Source organism: Danio aesculapii, chromosome 20 (genome assembly GCF_903798145.1).
Source record: "Danio aesculapii chromosome 20, fDanAes4.1, whole genome shotgun sequence".
In the NCBI taxonomy this organism is placed as follows: Eukaryota; Metazoa; Chordata; class Actinopteri; order Cypriniformes; family Danionidae; genus Danio; species Danio aesculapii.
The window spans coordinates 51510841-51537006 of record NC_079454.1 but is presented as its reverse complement, the minus strand read 5'-3'; the positions used below and the strand labels follow the sequence as shown (position 1 = coordinate 51537006).

The 26166-nt window shown below is 37.1% G+C and overlaps 1 protein-coding gene across 1 annotated transcript in view; it reads right to left on the bottom strand.

Annotated features, from left to right (window-relative positions):
• Positions 1-16089: 16089 nt before the first annotated feature.
• The window catches only part of fut8b (fucosyltransferase 8b (alpha (1,6) fucosyltransferase)), a 206031-nt gene continuing 195954 nt past the window's right edge, over positions 16090-26166 (bottom strand). Inside the window, exons 9-10 of the mRNA XM_056481322.1 lie at positions 21506-21656; positions 16090-16790 (exon numbers count right to left, since the gene is read on the bottom strand). Of these exons, the coding sequence (XP_056337297.1) occupies positions 16461-16790; positions 21506-21656 (481 nt within the window). The 3' untranslated portion in view covers positions 16090-16460. The remainder of the gene's footprint in view (positions 16791-21505; positions 21657-26166) is intronic.

Below are 26166 nucleotides of genomic sequence, written 5' to 3'. Positions count from 1 at the left end.
AATAGAGTTAAAGTTAATTATCTGCATGTGTTTTTAAGGCCTGTGACTAAGTGAGCATATTAAGAGAGTTCAACGCATTTTAATAGAGCATAAAGAAGTTTAACAAAGATAAATTTTTATTGAACAATTTATTATGGTGAAGACTAAGCATTATTTATTTTCAGTTTTTTATTCAATTTCTGTAACTAAATACTGTTAGACTTTCCTCAGAAAACCATAAATCACAGTTTATTTCACTTTAATATTAGCTCCATTGTGTTTATTTATGACTGCATTTTGTTTATTAAAATACATCTATATTTTACTCCCCTATAAAATCATCCCAATCAATCTAAAGTCTTTGCAAACAAGAGTTAAGTCACCCGATGAAATGTGTGTGTGTATGCATGCATGCATATATGCATATATATATATATATATATATATATATATATATATATATATATATGCATATATGCATATATATATATATATATATATATATATATATATATATATATATATATATATATATATATATATATATATATATATATATATATATATATATATATATATATATATATATATATATATGCATATATATATATATATATATATATATATATATATATATATATATGCATATATATATATATGCATATATGCATGCATGCATACACACACACATTTCATCGGGTGACTTAACTCTTGTTTGCAAAGACTTTAGATTGATTGGGATGATTTTATATATATTATATATATATATATATCAGAGAAAAAATATTGCAATGTCAAATTTTTTTTAAATATCATGCAGCCTAAATACAAATATTAACCATATTTCAATATTATAGTATTTAATATTTAGTTTTATATTTTAGTTTATCTAGTTTTTTTTTTAACAGAGTGCATATTTGTGAAATTGTGAAATTAATCTTATTTATAAAGTTATAAAACAAATTTTTTTTACAAGATCTGCTAATAAACTGACCTAAGGCTGATTTATACTTCTGCGTCAAGCGCACATATATGCTACAGCGAAGCCTATGTGTGGTCGCCCAGCCCCCGCTGTGGCCATCGGCGACGCTGACCTCTCAAAAAATGTAACTAAACATCGCAACAAAGCATAGCACAAGCTCTGTGATTTGTTGGCTTGTTAGCGCTGACGAGTGTGGGCAGAGGTGAGAGCCGCACGAGCGCGATGCAGCGAGTGTTTATGTTGCACCCCTGAAAAAAGGGAAATTAATGAATAATCATCAGACACGATCTCGAGCTGCTGTTTGCGTTAAGTTGTATTGACTTGGTGACACAGTGTAGTTTTTCTTTAACAATTAATAGATAAATGACAAAAAAAATAATAACAATTAACAAACATTAATACATCAAATCACATCAATATGTTTGAACCCAGGGTTACAAATAGTACTTTTTTCCTTTAAAGTAACACTAAGTAAACTCTGTGTCCATTCACAACGATAATCAATCATTTCCTTATGAAAATACTTTATCAGTTGAAACAATTAACATGAACAGTAACTGTTTTCTACATACATGGACAAAAGTGTCATTGATCATTTTCCATCATTTCAATCTCAAACTCTTTCATACAACACCCCCCATTCAAATAACAATGAAATAAAGTATGTTTAATTTAACTTCAAACTCCGAAAGACATACATCAACACATCACTGTGATTAGCATGTACTGCGGTTAGCATATACATAGCGATTAGCATCGGTAATGCTTTTATCTCTACATGAACTTTTCACATACGTTCACAAAACAACACATGATCTCATGATAATCCCTTTACCACACTTGTACACATTTAATACATTCCTGTGCATGTCATACGTGAAAAACGGGAAATCAATGAATAATCATCAGTGGACACTCCATGAATTACATGTTAGTCATTTTCTTTGGCGGTTATTCAATAGAAAGAGCAATATTTACATTTACATTTAGTCATTTAGCAGACGCTTTTATCCAAAGCGACTTACAAATGAGGACAAGGAAGCAATTTACACAACTATAAGAGCAGCAGTGAACAAGTGCTATAGACAAGTTTCAGGTGTGTAAAGTCTAAGAAGCAAAACATTAGTAATGTTTTTTTTTTGGTGAGAGAGTACAGTTAGTGGTATACCCAGAGAGGCAGTTACAGATTAGGAAGGAAAGTGGAGACTAAACAGTTGCGTTTTTAGTCGTTTCTTGAAGACAGCAAGTGACTCTGCTGTTCTGATGTAGTTAGGGAGTTCATTCCACCAACTGGGCAGATTGAATGTATTGAATGTATTTCCAGTTATATAAATCAAATTGATTTTAATTCTTCTTTGTATTTATTTTTAGTGAATCAAATCCATTTAGTAGTATATTTTAATGATCATATTGATCTTTAAACCACTACATTTACAACCGGATGGAGACTGATAATGTGTGTTTACCTCATGATTAAAGCTGTTGCACGTCCGCCGATTCCAGCCTTGAAATGATTGAGATTGAGCCGCTTGTACATTAAGGTAGCATTCAGGGAAAAAAAAGAAACACCAGCAAAGAAACTCGACACAGAGGAACATTAACACATACTGCCAGCTAGCGTTTCGGAAGTGTTATTGCAGAGCAACACACGCAGCAGTATAAATGTAGATTGTCAAAGCAGCTTGAACAAAGATGAAGATAGTAAAACCCCTAATGTTTTAAATTGTGGAGCATTCCAGCAATTCAGGCAGACAGGAGAGTAGTGTAGGATGCTGGTGTAGTTCTAGTAAACTAAAACCACTTCATTTTAGGAACTATAGTAATTGGGTTAAATTACTACTGTTGTGTTAATATAGGAATTGCGTTGGTGAACATTTTTGCAACAGTGCTTTCCACACTTTGACCAGCAGAGGTCCTCATAAAGCACTAATTAGGAAAACTGAGTAAAAACAAACCAATTCCTAATACAATTGAGATGACAGCTTCATTGCACCATTACTAATATATTACATATCCCAAAATGCAAACTTAACTGGCTTCATGGATCAGACACCAGTTCTTCTCTGTTAAACAGTGGCTCTGCACAAGACGTTTGGCCAAAGGCTGTGTGAGCATGCGTGCAGATAAGAATAGGAGAGCTCTAATAAATCACTGGTTATCTGGCGCTGCGTACTAATGGTCATCACGGTGAGCTGACAGCAAACTTCAGCTGTGCTAAAAACACACTCACTCCAGAGAGAAGAAACACCAGAGGAGGAGCATATATCGCAGAACAGCTTAGGCTTGTGAGAGCAAGCAATTACTACTACTACTACTACTTAACTGCCTGTTAACCAGGGTAGTTTACATTAATTAAAGATCTGACTGAGAAATTATAATCTGTACTAAATGAACAGGCCTTTCATGAAGCAGTATATGAGCAACTCCATGCAAATTTCAAACTTATCATGAAAAAAATAATAGTTTTCACTAAAATAGCAAAATCTGTTCTAGGTTTTTTGTGTGTATGATTGTATTTTACAGTACTATAAAAATACTAAAAAATATAGCTGTCAGTTTTAAAACAATAATATTTCATTTGCCACATCCACACACACACACACACACACATCACATCCACAACAAAGCTTTTTCCTCATAAATGCAGATATGTAATATAAAATAAAATCATTTTTGTTGTATAATCAGCCGACTCTTATCCTTTTGAATAGCATTATTTCTTTTTGGTTGTGCAGTTTAATTCACAGAATTTCTACAAAGAAAGTTGTATACTGTAAATTTGAGTTTTTTTAGATTAGATTCAACTTTATTGTCATTACACATGTACAAGTACAAGGCAACGAAATGCAGTTTAGGTCTAACCAGCAGTGCAATAGCAGCAAGTGCAGGATACAGGTATAAGTTATAAAGTGCAGTATAGAAAAACTACGGTGATATTTACAGATGGATGCACTATGAATATTATATGCAGGTTGTATTAGCTATGAATAGATTTACAATAAATAAATATATGTACAGGATGCTATTAGTAATCAGAAGTGTGCAGACAGATAAACAATTACAAATGTATATGTACAGTGGGTGTGTACATAATTAGAAATGTCCATGTTCAGTGGGTATGTACAGTTCAAGTAAATGAATCAGTGCAATGTAGTGCAATGAATGTGTGCAAATTTTAAACAGTGCAGTGATTGTGAGGAGTATGGTGCTACTGGTGCTACTGTAGTTTGTAAACGCTAGTATCATCATTAACAGTCTATCTACAGTAGATAATGTTAGATGTGTAAAAGTCACTAAAATTCTCACACGTTTGTGCAACAAGACCATTTTAATAGTTTGTGGAACCCTTTAAGGTTGCAAGATGTCTGATGTTTTCTGACGTTTCAAAAGCACATCTAAATTGTTCCATTTCTGTTCTTCTCAATATGATTTAGTAGCTATAACAACCGCGACAATCTCTTAAAAAGAACAACTCAAAACGTTAAATTATGAATTACTTTGAATTGTTACCTGATAAGACCCAAAGTAGCAACAGAAAAATTAAAACAATTTTGACCACTTCATATAGCCCGATTTTATTCTGTATAATTCGTATCTTTATTTTTTTGTTGGTCAGTTATCTACAAAATAAACAAAAAGATTTAATTTTAGGTGAAGTGACGCGCTCAGAAAATCAGAAACTTTATATTATATGCAAAATTCTTTATCCACAAACAAAAATTTCTTAAATACTCTCTCATTTGCTCATTTTTTATTGAAATTTATTCCTTGCTTAAAGCTATACGTGTATCTAACAACCAAAAATTCTGCAAGTAAATAGAAATAGAATGCTTCCAGTGAGTCAGTTGCTAGATGCTTAATGTGTTTATTTAATTTTGTACTTCCCCTTTCTTTAATTTGTTCTCCTATTTCTCTCTCTTTGTTACTTGTTTTTCTTATCACTTTGTACGTGTATATACTTGTATTTACAGATTACTTCCTGATTTACATTGTACATTTCCTTTTTTCTAAATAAAAGTTTATTTTAAAAAATAGCAAATAAAATCGGGCAAGCTTTAGCTGCTTTTCATTGGAAATAGTTGGCAACACTGCAACCCATCACTAATATAATTAAGTTGAACAGTTCACCGGTTCAGAAAGCTTCATTTCACCATCATTAGCTGGAATTGCTCATATAACGTTAGACGACCATTTAAAATGGAGAGTAACGCACATAACAGCTATATGTAAAAGGTATCGATAGTACTGTTCAATTAGCATCACAACGCAGATTACACCAGTTACATATGAGATTATTTACTCACCTTCAGGTCCTTTCAAAGGCATTCTGCTGACACAAGGCAATTTTTTCACTCTCAGCTCTATTATTTGTAATTCGTTCAAAGCAAGGAGGACAAAGTGTTTTAACAACAAATATTTTGAAGCGTCAAAGCGTCCAAAGCTAAATGCTGAAGAAAATCAATGGCATCACCGAAAGCCAATCAGAATTCACCCTGCTTCAAAAAGCGCGAAATTTAAAACGATGCGGAAGTATTGGGGCGACACTCACTAGAACGTTCCATTGCAACAGCAGCTCCCAGGTAAAGTCTAGATCGGATATGCGGCCGGCCGGAAGTGCGGTATGTACATTAATAAAGCAGCATTTTTAATGACACTGTACAACAATAATTAATATTTTTACAGTACTGTGACGGTTGGGTTTAGGGTTGGGGTGAGAGTTGTCGTTAAAAAATAAAAATTTTGGGGTAATTTAATAGATAACATAAATAATACTCGGTGCAACTAATGTTTTTACGTTACTGTGACGGTTGGGTTTAGGGTTGGGGTGGGGGTGGACGTTAATAAAATACAACAAATGTGAAATTAAATAAATAACAGAAATAATTCTCAATAACTTCTGGCCGCAAGCGTATCCCATCTAGCAACGACCCAGCGCCCGGCAACAGCCCCGGGATCCGCCATTTTGGAGTGAAAGCAGCTGCTTTGTTTTTTATTTATTTATTTAAAAAGCGCTTTAAAGCTGAGATACAACCTGTGAAAGATGAAAATACAACACTTACTATCACAATCATCAGCACTTTTAATTGTTTATTTTACAGACTTATAATATGCTGTTGTTCTATTGGAATTTTCATTCCAAAATGGCCACCGCGTCATCTAGTGGCTGTTTACCAAATCGCACTAGAGTGTCGCCTCTTGGTGATTCTAATCTCTTTGTCTTTTCTGCTGTTTGTTTTCCTATGTGGGAAATTGCTAGGAATGACAAAATGGCCAAACCAGAGTGTTTATGATGATACACAAAAATAATAAGGTAAGAAAATACAAGTTTGCATCCTCAGTCAGCATCACCACCTATTTTATTACAGCTAAAAAACAATGGAAGTGAAAGAGACCGGAAGTCACGAGATAATGAGATTACGCCTGCTCTTACATGATAGAATAAGAGTAAACATAAAAAAATGTAATTTTTAGGTTAAAACGATTTTATAAAAACAAATAAAAACTTGAATATTTTGGAAAAGAAAATCTATATTTTAAAGTAAATATCTAAATATGACAAATGTGTAGGCTTTAATGATATAAAACATGTAATGAAACATGCTAATGATAATGGGGTATATGCACATGGACTTTTAATTTCAGTCAGCCAGCCCTAAGCCTTCAGGTTAATGGGGTATATGCCGAATTATGCTAATGGGACTTTTAATTTGCCAGTAACCTGGGTTAATCGTTTCCGGTGAATTGTATGCCAATGCAAAATCGGTGCGTTTAAGGTCTGTTTTCTTTAAAAATCAGCGATCTCCAATGGCTGAGTGATATCTGATATAAAGTGGGTCTCAGATTGTATATGAAGCACTGCATTAAATAATATGAGCATTTATTTTACCCCAGTATATTCAATGGAGCTTCTGCGCTAGCCTGCCGATTCTGACGGGCGCATGCGAGTAAACGGCTTTTTGTCTCGTTTTACGCTTGAGCAACTAAATGAATGCCAAAGTCTGTTTAACTGATTGTATTTGAATTACATTACAACATCGATACTGTAAAAGGAACCATATAAAATGGGAAAAAAAATCACAATAACAGGTCACCGGAAGTTTATCAGTATGGGAAACACACTAGCTTGGCATACACCCTATTGTCATCCCATACAAAATCACCATTTAAGATCTGATTAAGGAAAAAACAGCAATTTTCACTGCATGGCTAAGATATGAAATAAAGTGGGTATCAGAACAAAGAAGAAGCACTGCATTATATTTTTTGGGGACAGCTTAATTGTTTTATGTTTACTAAGTTACCTTTATCGACTCGTGTTTGGGACAATCTGAATAAATTGTGTGCAACTGTTGTTCATTGATTGCATGCATTTTTATTTTGTTCAGTATGTGAAAGAAAACCATTGAGCACAGTGCTCTGCAAAGATGAGTACAGCCCATTTTGAAAATGATAATGTTCTCAGTGAATATAGGTAATATATTGATATATTTTGGTGCATTTGAACAAAACAGATTTATTAAACAGATATATTTATTAAAATGATATTTTAGTCACAGAACATCTTTAGAAATGGAAAGATAATACATTTTAATTCATGCAAATCATCTATAAAATTGTACATATTTCTTGTTTCTCTTGATTTTTCATAGTTTTAAAAATGTTATTGCGTATTTTTCCCATAACATAAAAATTTGGGCTTCTAATTTTTGGATCGTTATCATAATTATCTCCACTGAAAAAAAAAATATTTAAAGATTCTTTGGATTTACTCATTTTTTTTAAAGGTAATTGGTTGTAAATAATTTATTTGAGCTGCATTTCACAAACAAATTAAGTTAAACATTGTTTAAATAAATAAATAAAAAAATTAAATTCAACACACATAATTTTTTTGCAATAATGTTGCAGAAATTATTGTTTTCAGCGTACTGACCAATCCAATGTATCCAATGTCCAATGTTACACTTGCAATAGTTTCAGAATAAAGCGTATTTGGCGTGCTGTCCGGGGAGAGGGCTCTGAGCTCGGGGAAGACACCCAAACTCGAGTTATTCCTCTTATCAGGAAACAGAGAGGGATTGGGATTCGAGCGAAGTATCTAGCCCGGCCCCAGAACGCTCCCCCCGGGATTGTAATGCTTAAGAGGTGAGGTGACGGGGTGGTGGAGGGATGCTAAAGTCGTAAGATGCTGCAGGTAAGACAGCTTTGGTATATATAGGGGTTTGGTCAAGAACTGAATGGATAATAGAATAATTGTCAATGACGTATTTGATACTGAAACTTCTGCGCGTGCTCCTCCCCAAATTTGTTTATAAAACATCACTTAAAAGAGATATTTGTGAGGGGGTGTACTCAAATGCTGAGTACGAGTTAGTAAATAAATAATGACAGAATTATTGCATGAATTTTTCTTTCAGCTCCACTCTCTCTATCTCTCTCTCTTAAAGCTAAAACAGCTCAAACTCTAAATAAATTGAAAGAGTGACACATATAAAACAATCTGAACACTAGACGCTGATGGCCAATTAACAGAATAATTAACCAAATGACAGCTTGTTCAGAAAAGGTCACAGGGCAGCGCGGCTCCAACAAGTGGCTTAATTGAAGTGTCTTCTAGATAACAGAGAAAAAAACATGAGGTTTAAGCATCTCTCACCAGTCGCTGTCTGTTTTTAATTGCAGAACGTAATTTGCAAACACACACACACACACACACACACACACACACACACACACACACCCAGGATGAATAGTAAAAGTGCACATGATCCAGAAAATAGATGTTTCATGCAAAATTTTCTATAACTTCATAGAGTAAACACAAAAAAAGAAAACAATTATTTCATGTCACGGTGGCGCAGTGGGTAGAATGATCGCCTCACAGCAAGAAGGTTGCTGGTTCGAGCCAAATTAGCTAAAAATTGAGGTAAATTGTTCGTATTGTATGCGTGTGAATGAGAGTGTGCGGGTGTTTTCCACTGATGGGTTGCAGCTGGAAGGGTATCCGCTGCGTAAAACATATGCTGCATAAGTTGGCGGTTCATTCCACTGGGGTGACCCCAGATTAATAAATGCACTAAGCCGAAAAGAAAATGAATGAATGAATATTTCATGATAATTTAAGTGAAGTTTTATAAACTAATTTCGAGAGGAGCATGTGATATGATTGAGCACGTCTGGCCACTCATCTGTAATCAGTAATAATCCAATCAGAGTGATCCTAGTTTACTATAAATGGATAATTTCCTCCCTACTGTTTCTATCTTCGTTTGGAAGAATCCCCCCTTCCACCCCATCTCCTCCTTTTCCTCCCTTTTCTAAAGGGGGAGCTCTCGAGACCTACCTGATCTCGGATCTCCTGATATGCTTATCGACCGGGCGGGAGCCCTGGGCTCAAATATCTCCGAGCTCAGGGTTCTCTCCCGGGACAGCATGCCAAACCTGCTTTATACGCCAAGCATATCTAAGTGGGAACTCTTGAAACTGAACATACCTGTATGAGGAGGTGAAAACAGACAAAAATAGGTATAATGAGAGTCTTTAAGTTAAAATTTTTAAGACAAAATGGCCCAGACATTATCTTTTAACATTCAAAACTGCTTAACTACAGTTTTATTTATTTAAATATATATAAAAAAAGGTTATTTTGGAGGTTTCTTTTTATTTTAGCGCTAACAATTCTAGAATCACTCATATTGCACTCCAGAAAATGCATTGGGCAACCTGAAAACAAGCTACTAGAAATGAAAACTGTATTAATATGGGCAAAGATATAACACAAAAATCATAAATGCGTAAAAGTAGCACAAAAAGATATGTTGTAAAGAAAGCTAGAGGTTGTTTACAAAGCCCTAGTCTGAAAGATGCACCAAACCTGGATTTTGATGAAAGAAACCATTGATCGATGCAGAATAAAAGCCAGCAGACACACAAAAAAAACACAATCAACACAGATTTCTCCACTTTAATTGATCCGTGGGTTTATATAAGACAAACCCCTCCAACAAAATATGTGAAAAACGTCTCAAGACAGCAGAGTCTCGTAATAATGATCATTATTCATCTTCATTACAAAAGAAAGTCAAACTCATTTCAGTTCATTTTCAGAGTCGAAAGCAGCAAATAAACTGAGAAATCATGTCAATGAAACAAAGGAGTGATGAAAGCTGAAAAACCATGTTGCTTTTGCTTTCAGCTTCATTCTGAAGTCATTTATGAGGGACAGTTTGCGATCGCAGCAATGGCAGACAATTGATGTTAACAGCACATTGACAAAATAAACTCCTTAAAGGGTGCAGTATGTAAGTTTGACACCCAGTGATTGAACTAGGCATTGCATCCCTGGATAAAAACACATGTAAGCGCAGGTTGCCAGATTGAGGACCAACAAGCCTGACTCACGAGCCTAAACGCTGATCTGATTTAAGGGCTGCTTTAAATCGCTTTCTAAATAAAAGCAACGGCACGCGATAGAAGGAATATTTTCATATTAAAAGGAGTTTTCGTTTAATATGTATTAATTATATTATAAACCTAACTATTTTGTGAGTGAGTGCACTATTCTGTGCTTCTGAATGGCTTCATTTAAAGTTATATCATGTTTGGTCTGGTGCAAACAGCCAAATCGCTTATCACTGCAAATCTCGTCATGTAGTGTGTTGTTAGGACGCAGGGTTACAATGTAACCTGGTAGTTAATAATCACCTCATGTGGAACTATGAATCTGCGTCTCATTTCGGAGGTTGCTACTGTCCACCGGAGGTCGCATTTCAGTTGCGGACACATGCTAAACTGGCATTAGGCGGATTAAATGACCAAAACAAAGACAGACGTTCTGGCACGTAACCCACATTTTCTAAGCAGAATATCTGACGTCAGCATTGTTTTTCAGATAAACAAGAATGTTCACTTAGCATGTTTCTGAAATATCTGCAAACATTTTAATGTATTTTTATGCTTTAGAAGAGTCAAAAACTTACAAACAGCACCTTTAATCCTACAGCCACATTTCCATGACATTCATTTTTTTAACAAATGATTGAAAAACACATCCTGGAGGTCTCAAATATCAAAAATGATCAAATCCAAAGTGATTCACTGAATTTCACATTGACACTCTTTAAATCTAGACTGAACTCATTGTTTTTCATAGGTATTCATATGTAAAGTTACTGCGCACTTTCTTACCTTTAAATTGACATTTTTATTCATATTATTTATATTTATGCTTAAAAGCACGATATGTTTTCATAGATAAAAGATTTTGTTTTCATTAAAATATCATCTAGAACAGTGGTTCCCAAAGTGGGGGTCGAGACCCAATTACGAATGGTCGCTTGGTGACTTCCAAAAGTCAAATACATTTTATTTTAATGTTATCCATAACCCACAGAAGATACAGCACATCCGGAAAGTATTCATAGTGCTTCACTTTTTCCACGTTTTTTTATGTTACAGGCTTATTCCAAAGTGGATTCATTAATTTCCTCAACATTCTACACACAATCCCCCATAATGACAATGTGAAAAAAGAGTTTTTGAAATTGTGGCAAATTTATTAAAAATAAAAAAGCTGAAAAATCACATGTACATCAGTATTCACAGCCTTTGCTTAATACTTTGTTGATGCACCTTTGGCAGCAATTACAGCCTCAAGTCTTTATGAATATGATGCCACAAGCTTGGCACACCTGAATGTTCAGTACCTCTCAAGCTCTATCAGGTTAGAAGGGAAGTGACGGTGTACAGCCATTTTCAGATCTCTTCAGCGATGTTCAATAGGATTTAGATCTGGGCTCTGGCAGGGCAACTCAAGAATATTTCCCGAGTTGTTGTGAAGGCACTCCATTGATATTTTTGGCGGTGTGCTTTGGGTCATTGTCCTGCTGGAAGATGAACCGTCGCCCCAGTCTGAGGTCAGGAGCACTCTGAAGCAGGTCTACAAACAATTCCTTTGTCCCCATGCTTGGTTTGTGCTTTGACCCAACCCTGGGACCTTATATAGACAGGTGTATGCCTTAGCAAATCATGTCCAATCAACTAAATTCGCCTCAGGTGAACTTCAATAAAGCTGCTGAAACATGTCAAGAATGATCAGTGGAAACAGAATGTACCTGAGCTCAATTTAGAGCTTTACAGCAAAGGCTGTGATGTACATGTGATTTTACAGGTTTTTTTTTTGTTTTTAATAAATTTGCAACAATTCAAAAACTCTTTTTTTCACATAGTCATTATGGGGGATTGTGTGTAGAATGTTGAGGAAACAAATGAATTCAATCCATTTTAGAAAAAGTGAAGCGCTATCAATACTTTCCGGATGCACTGTAGTTAATAGTTACATTAAAGAAACAACAACAGCAACATACAAATAAAAATCTATCAGCCTTTCATTATTTTCCATTGGATTGCGACCCCTTGGGTGTTTAGATGAACCACACAGCTATAGCATCAGCTGCAACAGATTGATTTTACGAGACCAGGTTAAACTTTCTGACAACCTTTATGACTCTAACACATTAAAAACAAGATGCTGGAGGTTAATATTAAATATGATATATTAGACTGTTAGATTTTTGTGTTGTCAATACGCTCATGTTTATATAGGCCTATAGTAGTGTGTGCAACGTTTGTATATTTATAACCACCTTCGAGAAAAATGGGGGTCACAAGTCACTGACATTGTTATTTTGGGGGTCACGAGCTGAAAAGTTTGGGAACCCCTGCTCTAGAACAGTTTTATGTATTTTGCTGACTTATATACTCACATTATCCCAAATGTCAAAATCCAGAGAAATAACCAATGTTAGCTTATTAGTGTTGTGTGTTTATGCAAATGTTGTCACATACTTTTAGCTCATCCATCAACGCGATTTCTGTAGGATAATGAAGACTACAACTCCCATGATTCCACACTCGATCACACAGTCATCAAATGTGACTGTTTGTTGTAAATATACACGCCCTCTAGTGGTGAAAATGACACACTGTGCCTTTGAGGGATCATTAACAATGAGTAAATTGTGAAGTTCCATCTATTTATACTAAAGTTCTGCAAAGCTTTTTCCTTTCATTTTAGGCACCGCTTTGGATGCACAATAAATAAAGCACAAAGAGCGTGTTTGTGTGTAAACACACACACACATAAACACACACACAGACAGATAAAGAGCACTGTGTGATGAGTGAAGGCTGATAATTAAAAAGATATGCAAAGAAAATAGTCTCACACACAATGTCCAGATCATATTTCACCGCAACATTAAAAGAAATGACTTTTTGTATATTTTAATTTAAATGAGCTTAAATAAATAGCTTAATATATACAACACTAATGTGAAAATTACTTTAATATATAATTACAAAGTATAAAAATATAATTGCAACTTTACGATTTAATTTAATTAACTCTGATTTGCATTAATGTCTCAACTTGTGAACATTTAATGAACATTTGATTGAGTTTGTGATTCATTTTCATTCAGATCAGCTTAAATTAAAGGCAGTAATAAAATTCAAAGCTATTTATACACATACATGTATTAAACAAACAAAAAACCTAAATCTTTGTACACTAATAATAAATACATTTAAATAAATTATATATAACAAACACGTTATGTTTCATGTCACAAAGCAATCTAAGTATAACCTAAATAATTTTGCTAACAGTTAAAAAATAACGGTCCGTCAGATAATGTTAGTTATCATATCTACTTACATAATCTTTATTAAGCACTGCATGTATTAATAATCATAGTTCAACATTTACTAATGCATTATTACAATTTAAAGTTAACATTAGCTAACAGGAACGTTGTTATACACAGTAATAAATATATAGTTTATTCTGTAGTAAATACATTATCTAATGGACCATTTTTTAACACACTGTAATGCTGTGTTCACACCAGACATGCAACGCGATATTTGCGCGTAAATAGACGCGTAAACATTTGAGTTTTACTTGCATCATTCGCGCGTGAAAATCTGCTTCAGTTGCGCGTCAAATCCGCTTCATTCGCAGGTCAAATTTACTTCAGAACTGACGTGGATTCGCATCATGGGCAGGACTTCTGTCTGCACGGTGACTGTAGCTTCGTCGCTAAATGGCTAACATGGATTTTATTGAGAAAATAACTGTTTATGTGCTTTATGAAGGCTGAAAAACAGCGTCGATACGTTTAGGGTTGTGTCTGAGTCCACTAAATCCTTTCAGAGGTGCATCCAGCTCTGTGAGCTCAAACTCCTCCAGAAACTTAACCTGGATGATGGAGGCTTTTAGCTGTGCTTCTGACTGAGACGAGCTCAGTTTGATGAACTGTTGTTTTTGTCGGCTGGAGGACAACAGGCTCTACGTCACAATCACGCCCCCACAAGAGCTAACGCGGCGCGAATGTCCGCTAAAGTTCGGATTTTCGAACTCGAGTGATTCGAGCTATTTGCGTGTTAAGCCGCGCCATTCGCGTGTATCGCGCCGGAGGATGTCTATTCGCACGGTTGCATTGACTTAACATGTCTGGTGTGAACACAGCATAAAAAAATGCTGGGTTCCACACAATCCCTACCTCTCATCTCAACCCAAATCGATTAAGTTAACGTAATGGTTTTTACAATTTTAAGTTGACTGAACATAAAACAATCAAGTTTTCCCTAAAAACCCTAAAGTACTGTGTTGTTTCAGCTTGTTTTAAGTAAGTGGTTTGAAAAAGGAGAACAAATATTTATTTGAGTGCATGTTGGAACAGAGGCGCAGGGGTGTGGTTTGGGGGGGATACGGCGGTGTTAGGACAATTCTAAGGGCTCATGAACTTCAGGCGCCCCAGGAGTTAACCCCCTTTACACTTTAGTCTGCAACATCACCACTCCCTCCTCTCCCCTCCCCCGCACTCTTTACTTTCATCCGCAACATCACCACCCCCCCGCTCTTCATTTTCAATTGTGACACCCCTATTCAATTTTTTTTCGCAACAAACCACCCCCCACCCCACTCTTCGCTTTAGACCATGACATTACCCATCTCGCCCCCCCCTCCTTTTTGTTCACTTGTCCATGACAACCCTCCCACCACGTTCTTTACTGTAGTCCACATCATCAACCCCTCTTTATTTTCGACCACGACAGCCTCCGCTCTTCACTTTTGTGAAGACACAGCCCCCAACCCGCTCTTCAATTTCAACTGCAGCACCCCCATCACCCCCCTGCTCTTCCCTTTTGTCAAAGACACAAATCCCCCGACTCCCTGCTCTTCATTGTCAACCGTGACACCAACCCGCTCTTCACTTTTGTCCATGACGCCACCCCCCACCCTGCTCGTCATTTTCGACCGCTATGCCCCTCATCACCCCCCCGCTCTTCACTTTTTTTACTTTTGTCCATGACACCGCCCCCCACCCGCTTGCCATTTTCGACCACGACACCCTCCCCCACCACCCCCCGCTCTTCACTTTCGTCCATGACACCGCCCCCCATCCTGCTCGTCATTGTCGACCACGACACCCCCATCACCCCCCCCCCCGCTCTTCACTTTTGCCCATGACACCACCCCCCACCCGCTTGCCATTTTCGACCGCGACACCCCCCATCACCCACCCCCCCGCTCTTCACTTTCGTCCATGACACCGCCCCTCACCCTGCTTGTCATTGTTGAGCGCGACACCCCCCATCACCCCCACCCCGATATTCACTTTTGACCACGACACCCCCATCACCCTCCCGTTCTTCACTTTTGTCCATCACACTGCCCCCACCCCGATATTCATTTTCGACCACGACAACCCCATCACCCTCCCGCTCTTCACTATTGTCCATGACACCGCCCCCACCCCAATATTCATTTTCAACCACGACACCCTCATCACCCTCCTGCTCTTCACTTTTGTCCACGACACCACCCCCCAACCCACTCTTCATTCTCGCCCACGACACCCCATCACCCCTACCCCCTTTCATTTTTCTGCAACAACGCCCCCACCCTGCTCTTCATTTTCGACCATGACACCCACCATCACCCCCCTCCCTTTGCTTTCATCCGCGACATCGCTGCCCCACCCCACTCTTCATTTTAGACTTCACCACCCCCATCACTACTCATCACAACCCCCCCCCCCCTCTCCCCTCCTTCACTTCGGTTATGTCCACGACACTCCCCTCCTCCTCTCCCATTATTCACTTAGGGGGCCCACCAAAATTGCCTTAATTTCTATCACTGTACAATTTCTTTTCTTTTTTGGGAGTGAAATATGACCTGAACATGTTCCTTCAGGCTTCTGCAAGATCGACTCCAATTTAAGGACAGAGAAAGAAGGCAAGAGAAGATTTAAAAAAATTAAATAATAATAATTTAAAAAACGTATCATTTGCTTCAGTTGCCGTTTCAAAGGATTTCCACAGCAGCCAATGAGATCCTATTAATACAAGCCTCAGTCAGATCATACTGAAAGTTGCACCTGATCCTCCTTAAGGTCAGTCGATCCTGATTAATCTCTCATTATTATTCTCATTATGAGCTCAGCATCTTGTCTGCTTCAGGATAAATGGGATATTTCACCGTCTCGATCTTCTCCTTGACTTTATAGGACGGATAGAGGCCGGTGCGTCCCAGTTTGCGGTTGATCCCTTTAGAGTTTCCGTCCCAGTGGTTTCCAGCCACCCCGATAACGTCTCCAGGATCCAGCGGGATATCTTCGGCTGTACGCGGTTGGTGCGGATAAATGGCAATCTGGTTGTGTGCGTTTTGTCCACCGAAGTAATAAATGTCGTCCAAAGAGCGGAAAAAAGAGGAGGCGTCCGGATGGAGGGTCTGCATCATCTCATAGGCCACACGACAAACCTGGAGACCACAAAAGAAAATGGAAATGTACAACTGTCTGTAAGATTACCCAGTTTTTATTAGCTTAGATAATAAGGGGATAAGAGAGTTGAGAGACTTGTATAGTTGAAACACTCCTGTGATTTTTTTTTATTATTATTTTTTCCAACTTTCCTAAACGATGTTAAACAGATTCAGAAATTTTTATAGTAATTCCTATAATATTTTTTCTTCTGGAGAAAGTCTGATTTGTTTTATTTAAGCTAGAATAAAAACAGTTTTTAATTAAAAAAAAAAATAATTTTAAGGTCAATATTATTAGCCCCCTCAAGCTTTGCTGTTAGGGATCCTTTGCTGGCCTTGCTGAAAGATCTAAACTGGACAGGTTTAATTTATATAATGCATTCATTCACAATGAAGGAAATAATTGCAAGTTCATATAGGCAATAATACATTTTACATGTAATAAATGTATAACACTATATTAATATTTTACTCAAGCGATTTAATTTAATACAAATTTAATTAATTGCTTAATTTTCTAATATCTTTTTAATTAATGATTTCCCACATTAAATACTGTAGTAGGCTTAATTTATAGTAAGCAACATATTGTTTTTAAACCAAAATGTAGCAATGGAAACAAATTAACCATTAATAATTAATAAATAAATAAAAAGTAAATATATATAACTTACAGCTGTGACAGTTTAGTAAAATATATTAGTTTATAATCAGATAATCAGTTAAGATAATCAGTTTATAACTATATTATATATTGTTTAAATGATTAAGTATAGTAATTAATTTTAATGTGACACATTATTTGCTTTTTATATTTTACAACAAGTGATTTTAACCAAGTATGATAATATTAAGATCCTGAATTAGTTTATTACACTTAATCCTACAATTAGACGGTCTGACGGTTTTCTTGTGTATGTTGACACGTGAATAAAGTCATAAGTGTCTTTAACCTATTATTTTTATTTACATAATTTGGGTTCAGAAACTGCAGAGATGTTAAAATGATCGTTACGATATAATAATAATGACTGAAATGGGAAACCATATTTGTGAAATTCAATAGGTGGCGATAATGCTAAGGAGTTTTAAGTTATCATATATGGTTTGCCTAAATCGTGTGTGCTAGATTGTGTGTGCTTGAAACGTGTGTGGTTCTGCGGTTCTGCAGCTAGATATATCTCGCTAGGGCTTAAATCTAAAAGTGTACCATGTTTAAAACTATTGATTCAACTATAAAAGAGTCAACTCAGAGTGGTTGAAATGAATCGTCTTGGTAACGAATCTTTACGGAACTCAAGCCCCGCCTATTTGTTGCGCATGCAGACCTGGGAAAATTGAACCCCCCGACCCCGCCCACAAAGACAGTTAAAAGAAAAAGAGGAGGACAAACACTAGCAGATCCTGGCTGAATCAAGTCGCGAAGACGCTGTGCTCTCAAGTGTGAGGGAAAGTTAGTGTTATTTTTCCTACCCAAATATGAGGCTGTGAAGAGTCAGTGGTTGAGGTTTATTCCTGCAAAAATACCTCAGCATTATACCCCAGCCTGTTCTGTTCCCGTCATTTTTCTGATGAGTGCTTCAAAAATCTACACGCTTACAATGGGGGATTCGTCTGCTTTTTGTTACAGTAAGGATCAGAAAAGACTATTGATGTATGAGACTTTGTCAGAGCTTGACAGGAATTTTACAGTACACAGCTCATAGATCAGTTCCTTCCTCCATTTCACAAGTTTTAGTGAGTGCGATTAAAATGGCTGCCTCCTTGTTTTCTCTAGCTTGCAAATGATGTATTTAATTGCATTTTGTTACTTGTAACGTCTCTACACGGCTTGTACTGTATCTGGTTAACTCTTTATATTCTCATATCGCATCTAAAACCACGTTGAAAACGCGACACGTGCCGCTTTGTTTACAGATTTAAATGCGTTTGTGAGCCCGCGATCCTCTGCTGTTTGTCTTTGCTATGGCCACCGTCAGCTGTTCCTACACACGTGAGGCGATCAAGTTTCAACATAGTTCAGCTTTTGCCACTGTGTGGATTAATACTGAATGTGTGTCATGGTTAAGAGTAGAGTAATATGCTGGTGTTAAACTGTGATGCTGTAATGCACTCCTGCACTGGGCTCACACATACACTCTGCACTCTGACTACTTCAAAATTTTTGATAAGCCGTGGTGGGCATTTCTCTCTGTCTCACACTGAACGCAGTCGACCAATCGCAGTAGACTGGCTCATCAATAAGCGCAGATTCGCATCGCGCTAAGGAGGGGTTTGGGGACAAATGAATCGCTCAATGAATCATATGGGAGTCATTGGGATAATTAGGTAAAAATAAATGCAGATTATAAAACAATGAAAGTGTTTTTTTGACCCAGCATGCATATCAGACTGTTGTTGGAGACCACAAAACCAAAATATGACCTTTTTAATGCATAATAGGGGGTCTTTAAGCTGAATACTAGTATCTTGAAAAATATCTAGTCAAATATGATGTGCTGTCATCATGGCAAAGATAAAAGAAATCCATTATTAGAAATGAGATATTAAAACTATTTTGCTTAGAAATGTGCTGGAAAATCTCCCCGTTAAACAGAAATTGGAGAAAAATATACAGGGCGGCTACTAATTCTGACTTCAACTCTATATTGAAGATCTGATTGCAGGCTTCATCTAGCTGCTTACTGCATTTAATTCACACAGTTCAGACTTTTTCTGAACACACACGACTTCACTCCCACATATACCATCATCTAGTAGGATAGACTTTATCATCAAAGCTAAAACCTTGTTAAGAGGCCCTCGCTTTTACATTTATACACCAGCATAGTCATCCCATAAATTAGAATCATTGACCCAAGGGCAGTTCAGCACAACCTAAATCACAATAACCAAGATGAAGGTAGCGATCATCCTTATTTATTGTGAAACTCCTCAACTATAAAGATCAACATAAGCACATTGTTTATTTTATTAATGTACTTTGCTGTGTTTTTTAACATTTATTAATTTTTTTGGTCTGTTCATTAATTTATCTGTTATCTGGGGGTTGCTGAAGAACTACTGATTTCAGCAGGTGTCTGGGCTTTCACTGCCTTTCTACACCCCCCTTTCTTCATGTGTTCAATACTTCTTCCCTGCATCATTTCATTTTATTATACAGAACGTCATTCATTCATTCATTCATTTTCTTTTCAGCTTAGTCCCTATATTAATCTGGGGTCGCCACAGCGCAATGAACCGCCGACTTATTCAGCATATGTTTTACGCAGCAGATGCTCTTCCAGCTGCAACCCATCCCTGGGAAACATCCATACTCATTCATTCACTCGGCCAATTTAGTACCACGTACCACGTGTTTGGACTAGAGCTGCACAATTAATCGAAAAAAGATCGCGATCTCGATTCGACCCCTCAGACGATCTTAATCCAGCATTTCTACGATTTTGCCAATCATATTTTCAAATTCAGGAGAGAAGCAAAAGCGGCTGCACGAGTCTTTTCATTGTTTCACATACATTGCTCAGCGACATGGACACCTTCAAATGATGTTGAAAGAGTCACATACTGTATTTATGAGGTATAATTCACCTAACAATGTCATTTCTGTCTTCATATAATGCTGTATTCGCGGCCGGGAAATTACACGTGACGTGGGCTGCTGACCGTGAGCTGTTACCACAGAGAGAGCGGCGCGTGCGCCCTTCTTAATGATAGATGCGCACGCGGCTACTTTAGTGAACAGAACGTGCATAAGCTGTGAGTAACAGGTAATAAAGTTGTAAATGATCTACAGTTTGTGGCACAGAGTGAACATTTGAGAGCCGCGCGCGAAGTATGAACAGCACTTAGCAGTGAAAATGAAACCGAAAGCGAGCACATCATTTAATTGATCATATCGCATTTTAGAGTTATGATTGCGACAAGCGTTTGATATGTTTTTCTTTCATAGCAAACACACAGTTTGAAAATAAATGTTTACAGTGTCAATATAACTACTCTAGCCTATATAATGTGGATTTTACCAGTGAATTAAATGGTTTAATAATGTTTTCAGATTGCAAGCATAGGTCTATATCTCAAACATAATTCAACATCAGAATTATTATAAGTAGAATAGAATTATTTACAGGAACCAGTAGACCTACACATAATATTATTATTATTGTTGTTTTACCATATGTTTGAAAAAAATAAATAATAATTGCAGACTCATATTAACCTTTATTTTACATCTACAGAATCGTGAGAAAATTCTCATTTTAGCCAGAATAGTGCAGCTCTCGTTTGGACTGTGGGGGAAACTGGAGCACCCGGAGGAAACCCACACCAACACGAGGAGAACATGCAAACTCACACAGAAATGCCAACTGACCCAGCCGAGGCTCAAACCAGCGACCTTCTTGTTGTGAAGCGATTGTGCTACCCACTATGCCACCGTGCTGCCCATAGAACTTCATTTATAAACTAATTAGATTTGCTTTATTTATATATATATATATATATATATATATATATATATATATATATATATATATATATATATATATATATATATATATATATATATATATATATATATATATATTTCTTAGGTTGTTACCAACATCTGGTGAAAACATAAAAGTTTTCTGAGAAAGATGGTAACACGTTCAATATCTATTTTTTCCTCCATTGTATGAGCTGAAAACTGTACAGCGTGTTCGGTGTACCTGTGAGGAGAAAGTGCAGACCAAGAAGTCAGTTTGGGACAGGAAGTGGATATCCAGAATGACGCCTCTGAGTGAGTTCTCTGTGTATCTGTTGTGTAAGCTGGCCGACCAGGAGATGGAGTTATCACTGATGAACTCGTAATCAGTGTACCTGAAAAACATTAGCAAATATCAGATCAAGACAAGGTATTAAAACTACTAAGCAACATGCATTTATTATTTGTTTGGTCAAACAAATAAAATGTTAATGTTAATAAATGTAAGTTTTTCTTCTATATTCTCACTATAACACACTCTCTATCATACACAAGGCGCAATAAGGTGCAAGCAGTCCCGTCCAACTGGCAATATAGGCAGTCGCCTAGGGCCCCGCGTTTCTTGGAGCGCCACGAACATTACTCTTGTATATTTACAATATATTATACTGTAAACGTAAGCGAGAGGAGGAGCATGTACTTATAAGGGGCCGATCACACCAAACGTGCTTTTCCATTATAAAAACGTGAGGCACAACACACTGCCTTTGTTGTTGACAAGAAAAAAAGAAGTGCGATGCGCCTTTTATGTCGCTAGGCAATGACCGAATCAGCACAAACACTGTAGTCACCTCAACGGAAACCCCGCCTCTGCTATCATTTGATTGGAGAATGCAAGGCACGCAGGGTGCATAAGCAGTGCACAAAACGCTTGCGGCCGTTAGTAAATCATTCAAAAAAGGCACCTCTCAATGCAAAAAGCATGTTTGGTGCGTTCGGCCCTTAAATCATGAACAATGTGTAATGCGCAATGCACAGACCCCATTAAACGCGATACAATTCACATCGACGGTGAGGAAAAAATAACCGTTAAATAACCTTTAAAATAATAGCTCTGTATAATTCATACATGACAAATAGCTGAAAATGATAATAAACAGTATTAATAACAGCGGAAAATATTAGAAACATAGCCAGCAGCACCACACTCTATTTTGTATAACACCACGCACAATCAGCTAATTGGGTGACGTGACTTTCCAGATTGCTCACGTTTGATTTAAACCTGAAAAAGTGTCTTAAAGTTTTAAGTAATATAACATCACAAGTGTCCAATCAGTGCCCTTCTTCATTTATTTTTTAAATATATTTGTATTTTATTTTATTTAGTTTGTTTTATGTACGATTAGTTTTTACAACACACTTGCACTTTCATCTGCAATACTTTACAATACTTTGCAATAGTTGCAAACTTATTTCTTTAAATCTGAGTAAATATTTTTACATCTGTATTATAGGTTTAATATGTTACAGTTAATACAAATGTACACACTTAAATATTATTATTATTGTTTTGTGTGCTTGCTTCTGTTTTTACACCAGTGGGCCCAATTGTTTTTTTCATCTCGACTTGGGCCCCTGAAGCCTACAGGCCGGCACTGGGTGCAAGATGTGTTTGGCGCAATTTGTTGCTATTTTCAGACCAGTGCAACTGTAATTTTCCCGTTTTGCACCACATTGTTTAAATAGCATATCCATTTGCCCCACTTTGTGGACTCATGGGTGTGCTGGTCTGAAAAGGAGGTGTGTTAAGGTGCATTGTTGGCGTTTTAAGGAACTGAAATAGACCATTGACCAACTAAAAGCTGCTCTAAAGTCCAGCGCAGAGCGCATTAGTTATGCGCCTATGCAGATCTATACGCTTACACATTGCTTAATACACAGAATGTACAGCAATACACAAATATCTTTACATATGAAAACAATTAAAGGATTAAATTTTACAGAAATTATTATTTTCAAATAAATACAAAGCCACTGTCTCCATGCCTTCTTCATCTCGGGGGGCTTTTGTCAGTTTAGTCCTGACAGTTTTCATTTGTATAATGTTATTATTATCATCATTAGTATTATGTCACGGTTGCAGGTGCATGCGCTCTTTCTGTCTTGTTTGTTATTGTCACGTGGGGTTGTTGTGCCTTTCCCTGTGTCAGGTTGCATGTGTATGTTTATCATGTGATCTTGGATCAGCTGTTCTAATTAGCAGTCGCAGCGGTGCGTACTCAGCACTCCTATATTAAGAGCTGGACCCAGCTCTTTATTGTCAGTTCGTTACTTGTGTGTGTTCATGTTATCTCTGTGTTTTGCCAGGATCCTCGTCAGTTTGTCTGGACTTCCTGATATTATCTGATCTGTGCTGTGGCTGCGTTTTCCCTGGTTTTGGTGCTGGCTGCACCAATTATCGCCACCTTTGTTATTTGTTTACATTATATCACTTGCAATTAGATTAATCAGACTTTGTCCATTCATTCCCGCGTGACATATTATTTTTATATACATATTTATGTTTGATTTAATACAAACAAGTTTAGATTTGTCCACCTGTCGGGTTTTGGAGACGTCTGCATCACCATATGGGGCATAAGAACAGGACATGTGTTAGGATATAACTTCGTTCTTCGTTATTATTGTTCATTTATTCCTTTGCTGGAAGTTAGAACTGAATTTAGAAATAGTTTTAAACAAATCTTTGTGCTTAAATGAAATTAAATATGTTGGCTGATTGATGTCTTCAGTGGAGTGAGTTTCCACCATTTCCATACTCCACCAAAGTAAAGGAGTAAAATAAAGAGTAGAAGTAAAGTAAAGAGAAAGTAAAGAGGCTGATTGGAGGAGCCTCGTTCTTTATCCTCGCGCTGCAACTGTTTAACTGTTTTCTAGCTGATGAACTGTTCAGTTTTTACACGTATAAAGTCCACCATCTAAATAGCAAATGCACAAAGGTGTGACGCAACACTCTTAAAGGGAATAGGAGATGAGACTCTGATTGGTTCAATGCACGTTATGCTCAAAACACACCCAGAACTCATTAAGAGAATAAGCTCAACCCTGTTAGACCATGCGCCGGGTGCAGAGCACATTTTTCCATCCTTAAAATAGCAAAAGTGGATTTGGATATGCCCTTAATGCTTTTGCGCCATGAGCTTTAGACTTTGAGCCTAGATCATTAAAATAGAGCCCTGTATGATAAATTAAATAATAATAAAAAACATTTCTACAAATATTGTCAGAAGTAATGCTTAGTTTTTTTTTCAAAAACTGACTGAATAATGCTTTACATATCTTGATATCTTCATTGTGTGAATGTTTAACTTAAAATAAGTCTCATAAGTTATATAAAATGGCGGCACAATGGCTCAGTGGCTAGCACTGTTGCTTCACAAGAAGGTCACTGATTCGAGTCCCGGCTGGGCCAGTTGGCATTTTAGTAAAATAAGCATAATCCAGAGGCCTTTGCCTTTCATATAAGCCACATACCAAATGATCAACTAGACGTCAAGTTATTATTTGCTGTTCCTAAAACTTGGATAGGCGACAAGACTTTAGTCAGGTAGTGTAGATCTGTGCGTTTTTAAAGAGCCCATATTATTATTATGGGTTTTTGAAAATGCTCTTCCATATAGTGTGTAACACAGCTCTGAGTGAAGTGAAATATCCAGCTAAGGCTTAAATCTGTAAGTGTACAGTGTTTAAAACTATTGATTCATCTATAAAAGAGTCGACTCATAGTGCTTCAAACGAGTCGTCTTGATAACGAGTCATCAGGTGTTTCGTGATGACGCGGCTACGAAACACAAGTAGTTGCACGCGCAAACCCGGGAGATTTGAAACCTGCGGCCCCGCCCACTAACAGAAAAAAAGTCTCACACACACACACACACACACACACACACACACACACACACACACACACACACACACACACACACACAGAGAGAGACACACACACACACAGAGTGAGAGACACCGGTGGAATGAAGTCACGCTGTGAAGATGGATATACTTGACAGTCTAATTAAAGATGAAACCTCAGCAATATAGCCCAGCCTTGAGCAGATCGAGTGCTTCTGGAAATTACATGCTTAAAAAGAAGACTTCATCGGTTTGGGGGTTGGTGATATAACTGAGCGCCGCGGATATAACAGAGCGATTCGCGGATATAACTGAGCGCCGCCCCCTCTCTATTCTGCCGCTCTAGGTCTCCTCTATGGACGCACCGGCCCTGTGTGTGTGTGGGTGTGTGAAAAAAGCAAGTAGACTGCGACGGGCTAGGAGATCTCCTCGCCAGTTTTTGGACTTTTTGCTCAATAAAATAGTTAGTCGTCAGTATTTTCTAGTCCATCGTCTGTATTTACATTCACCCACTGGCAGACAAAATCCACTATGAAGCGTGTGTGCACTGTGACTACTTTTATATTGTTGATTGGCAGCTGGGCATTTTACTCTGCCTGGCGCTGAAGCCTTGTCCGTGTCGACCAATCGCAGCAGGCTGTGATCGGTCCAATCAGCGCAGATTAGCTTCACGCTGAGGAGGGGTTTGGGAACAAATGAATCGCTGAACGATTCATATAGGAGTCGCTGGGATAATTAGGTAAAAATAAATGCAGATTATAAGACCATCAAAGGGTTTTTTGACCTTGCATGCATATTACACTGTTGTTGGAGACCCTTACAACCTAAATATGACCCTATTTCATGTATAATATGGGCTCTTTAAAGTGACACCTCTGTTATTTAATGTAATCAAACAAAATGAGAGATTCATTCGCTGCTCTTTAATCAAAATGTTTACGTTATACAGTGAAGAAAAGGTTAATGAGATTTGATAACTTGATTCTATTTCTT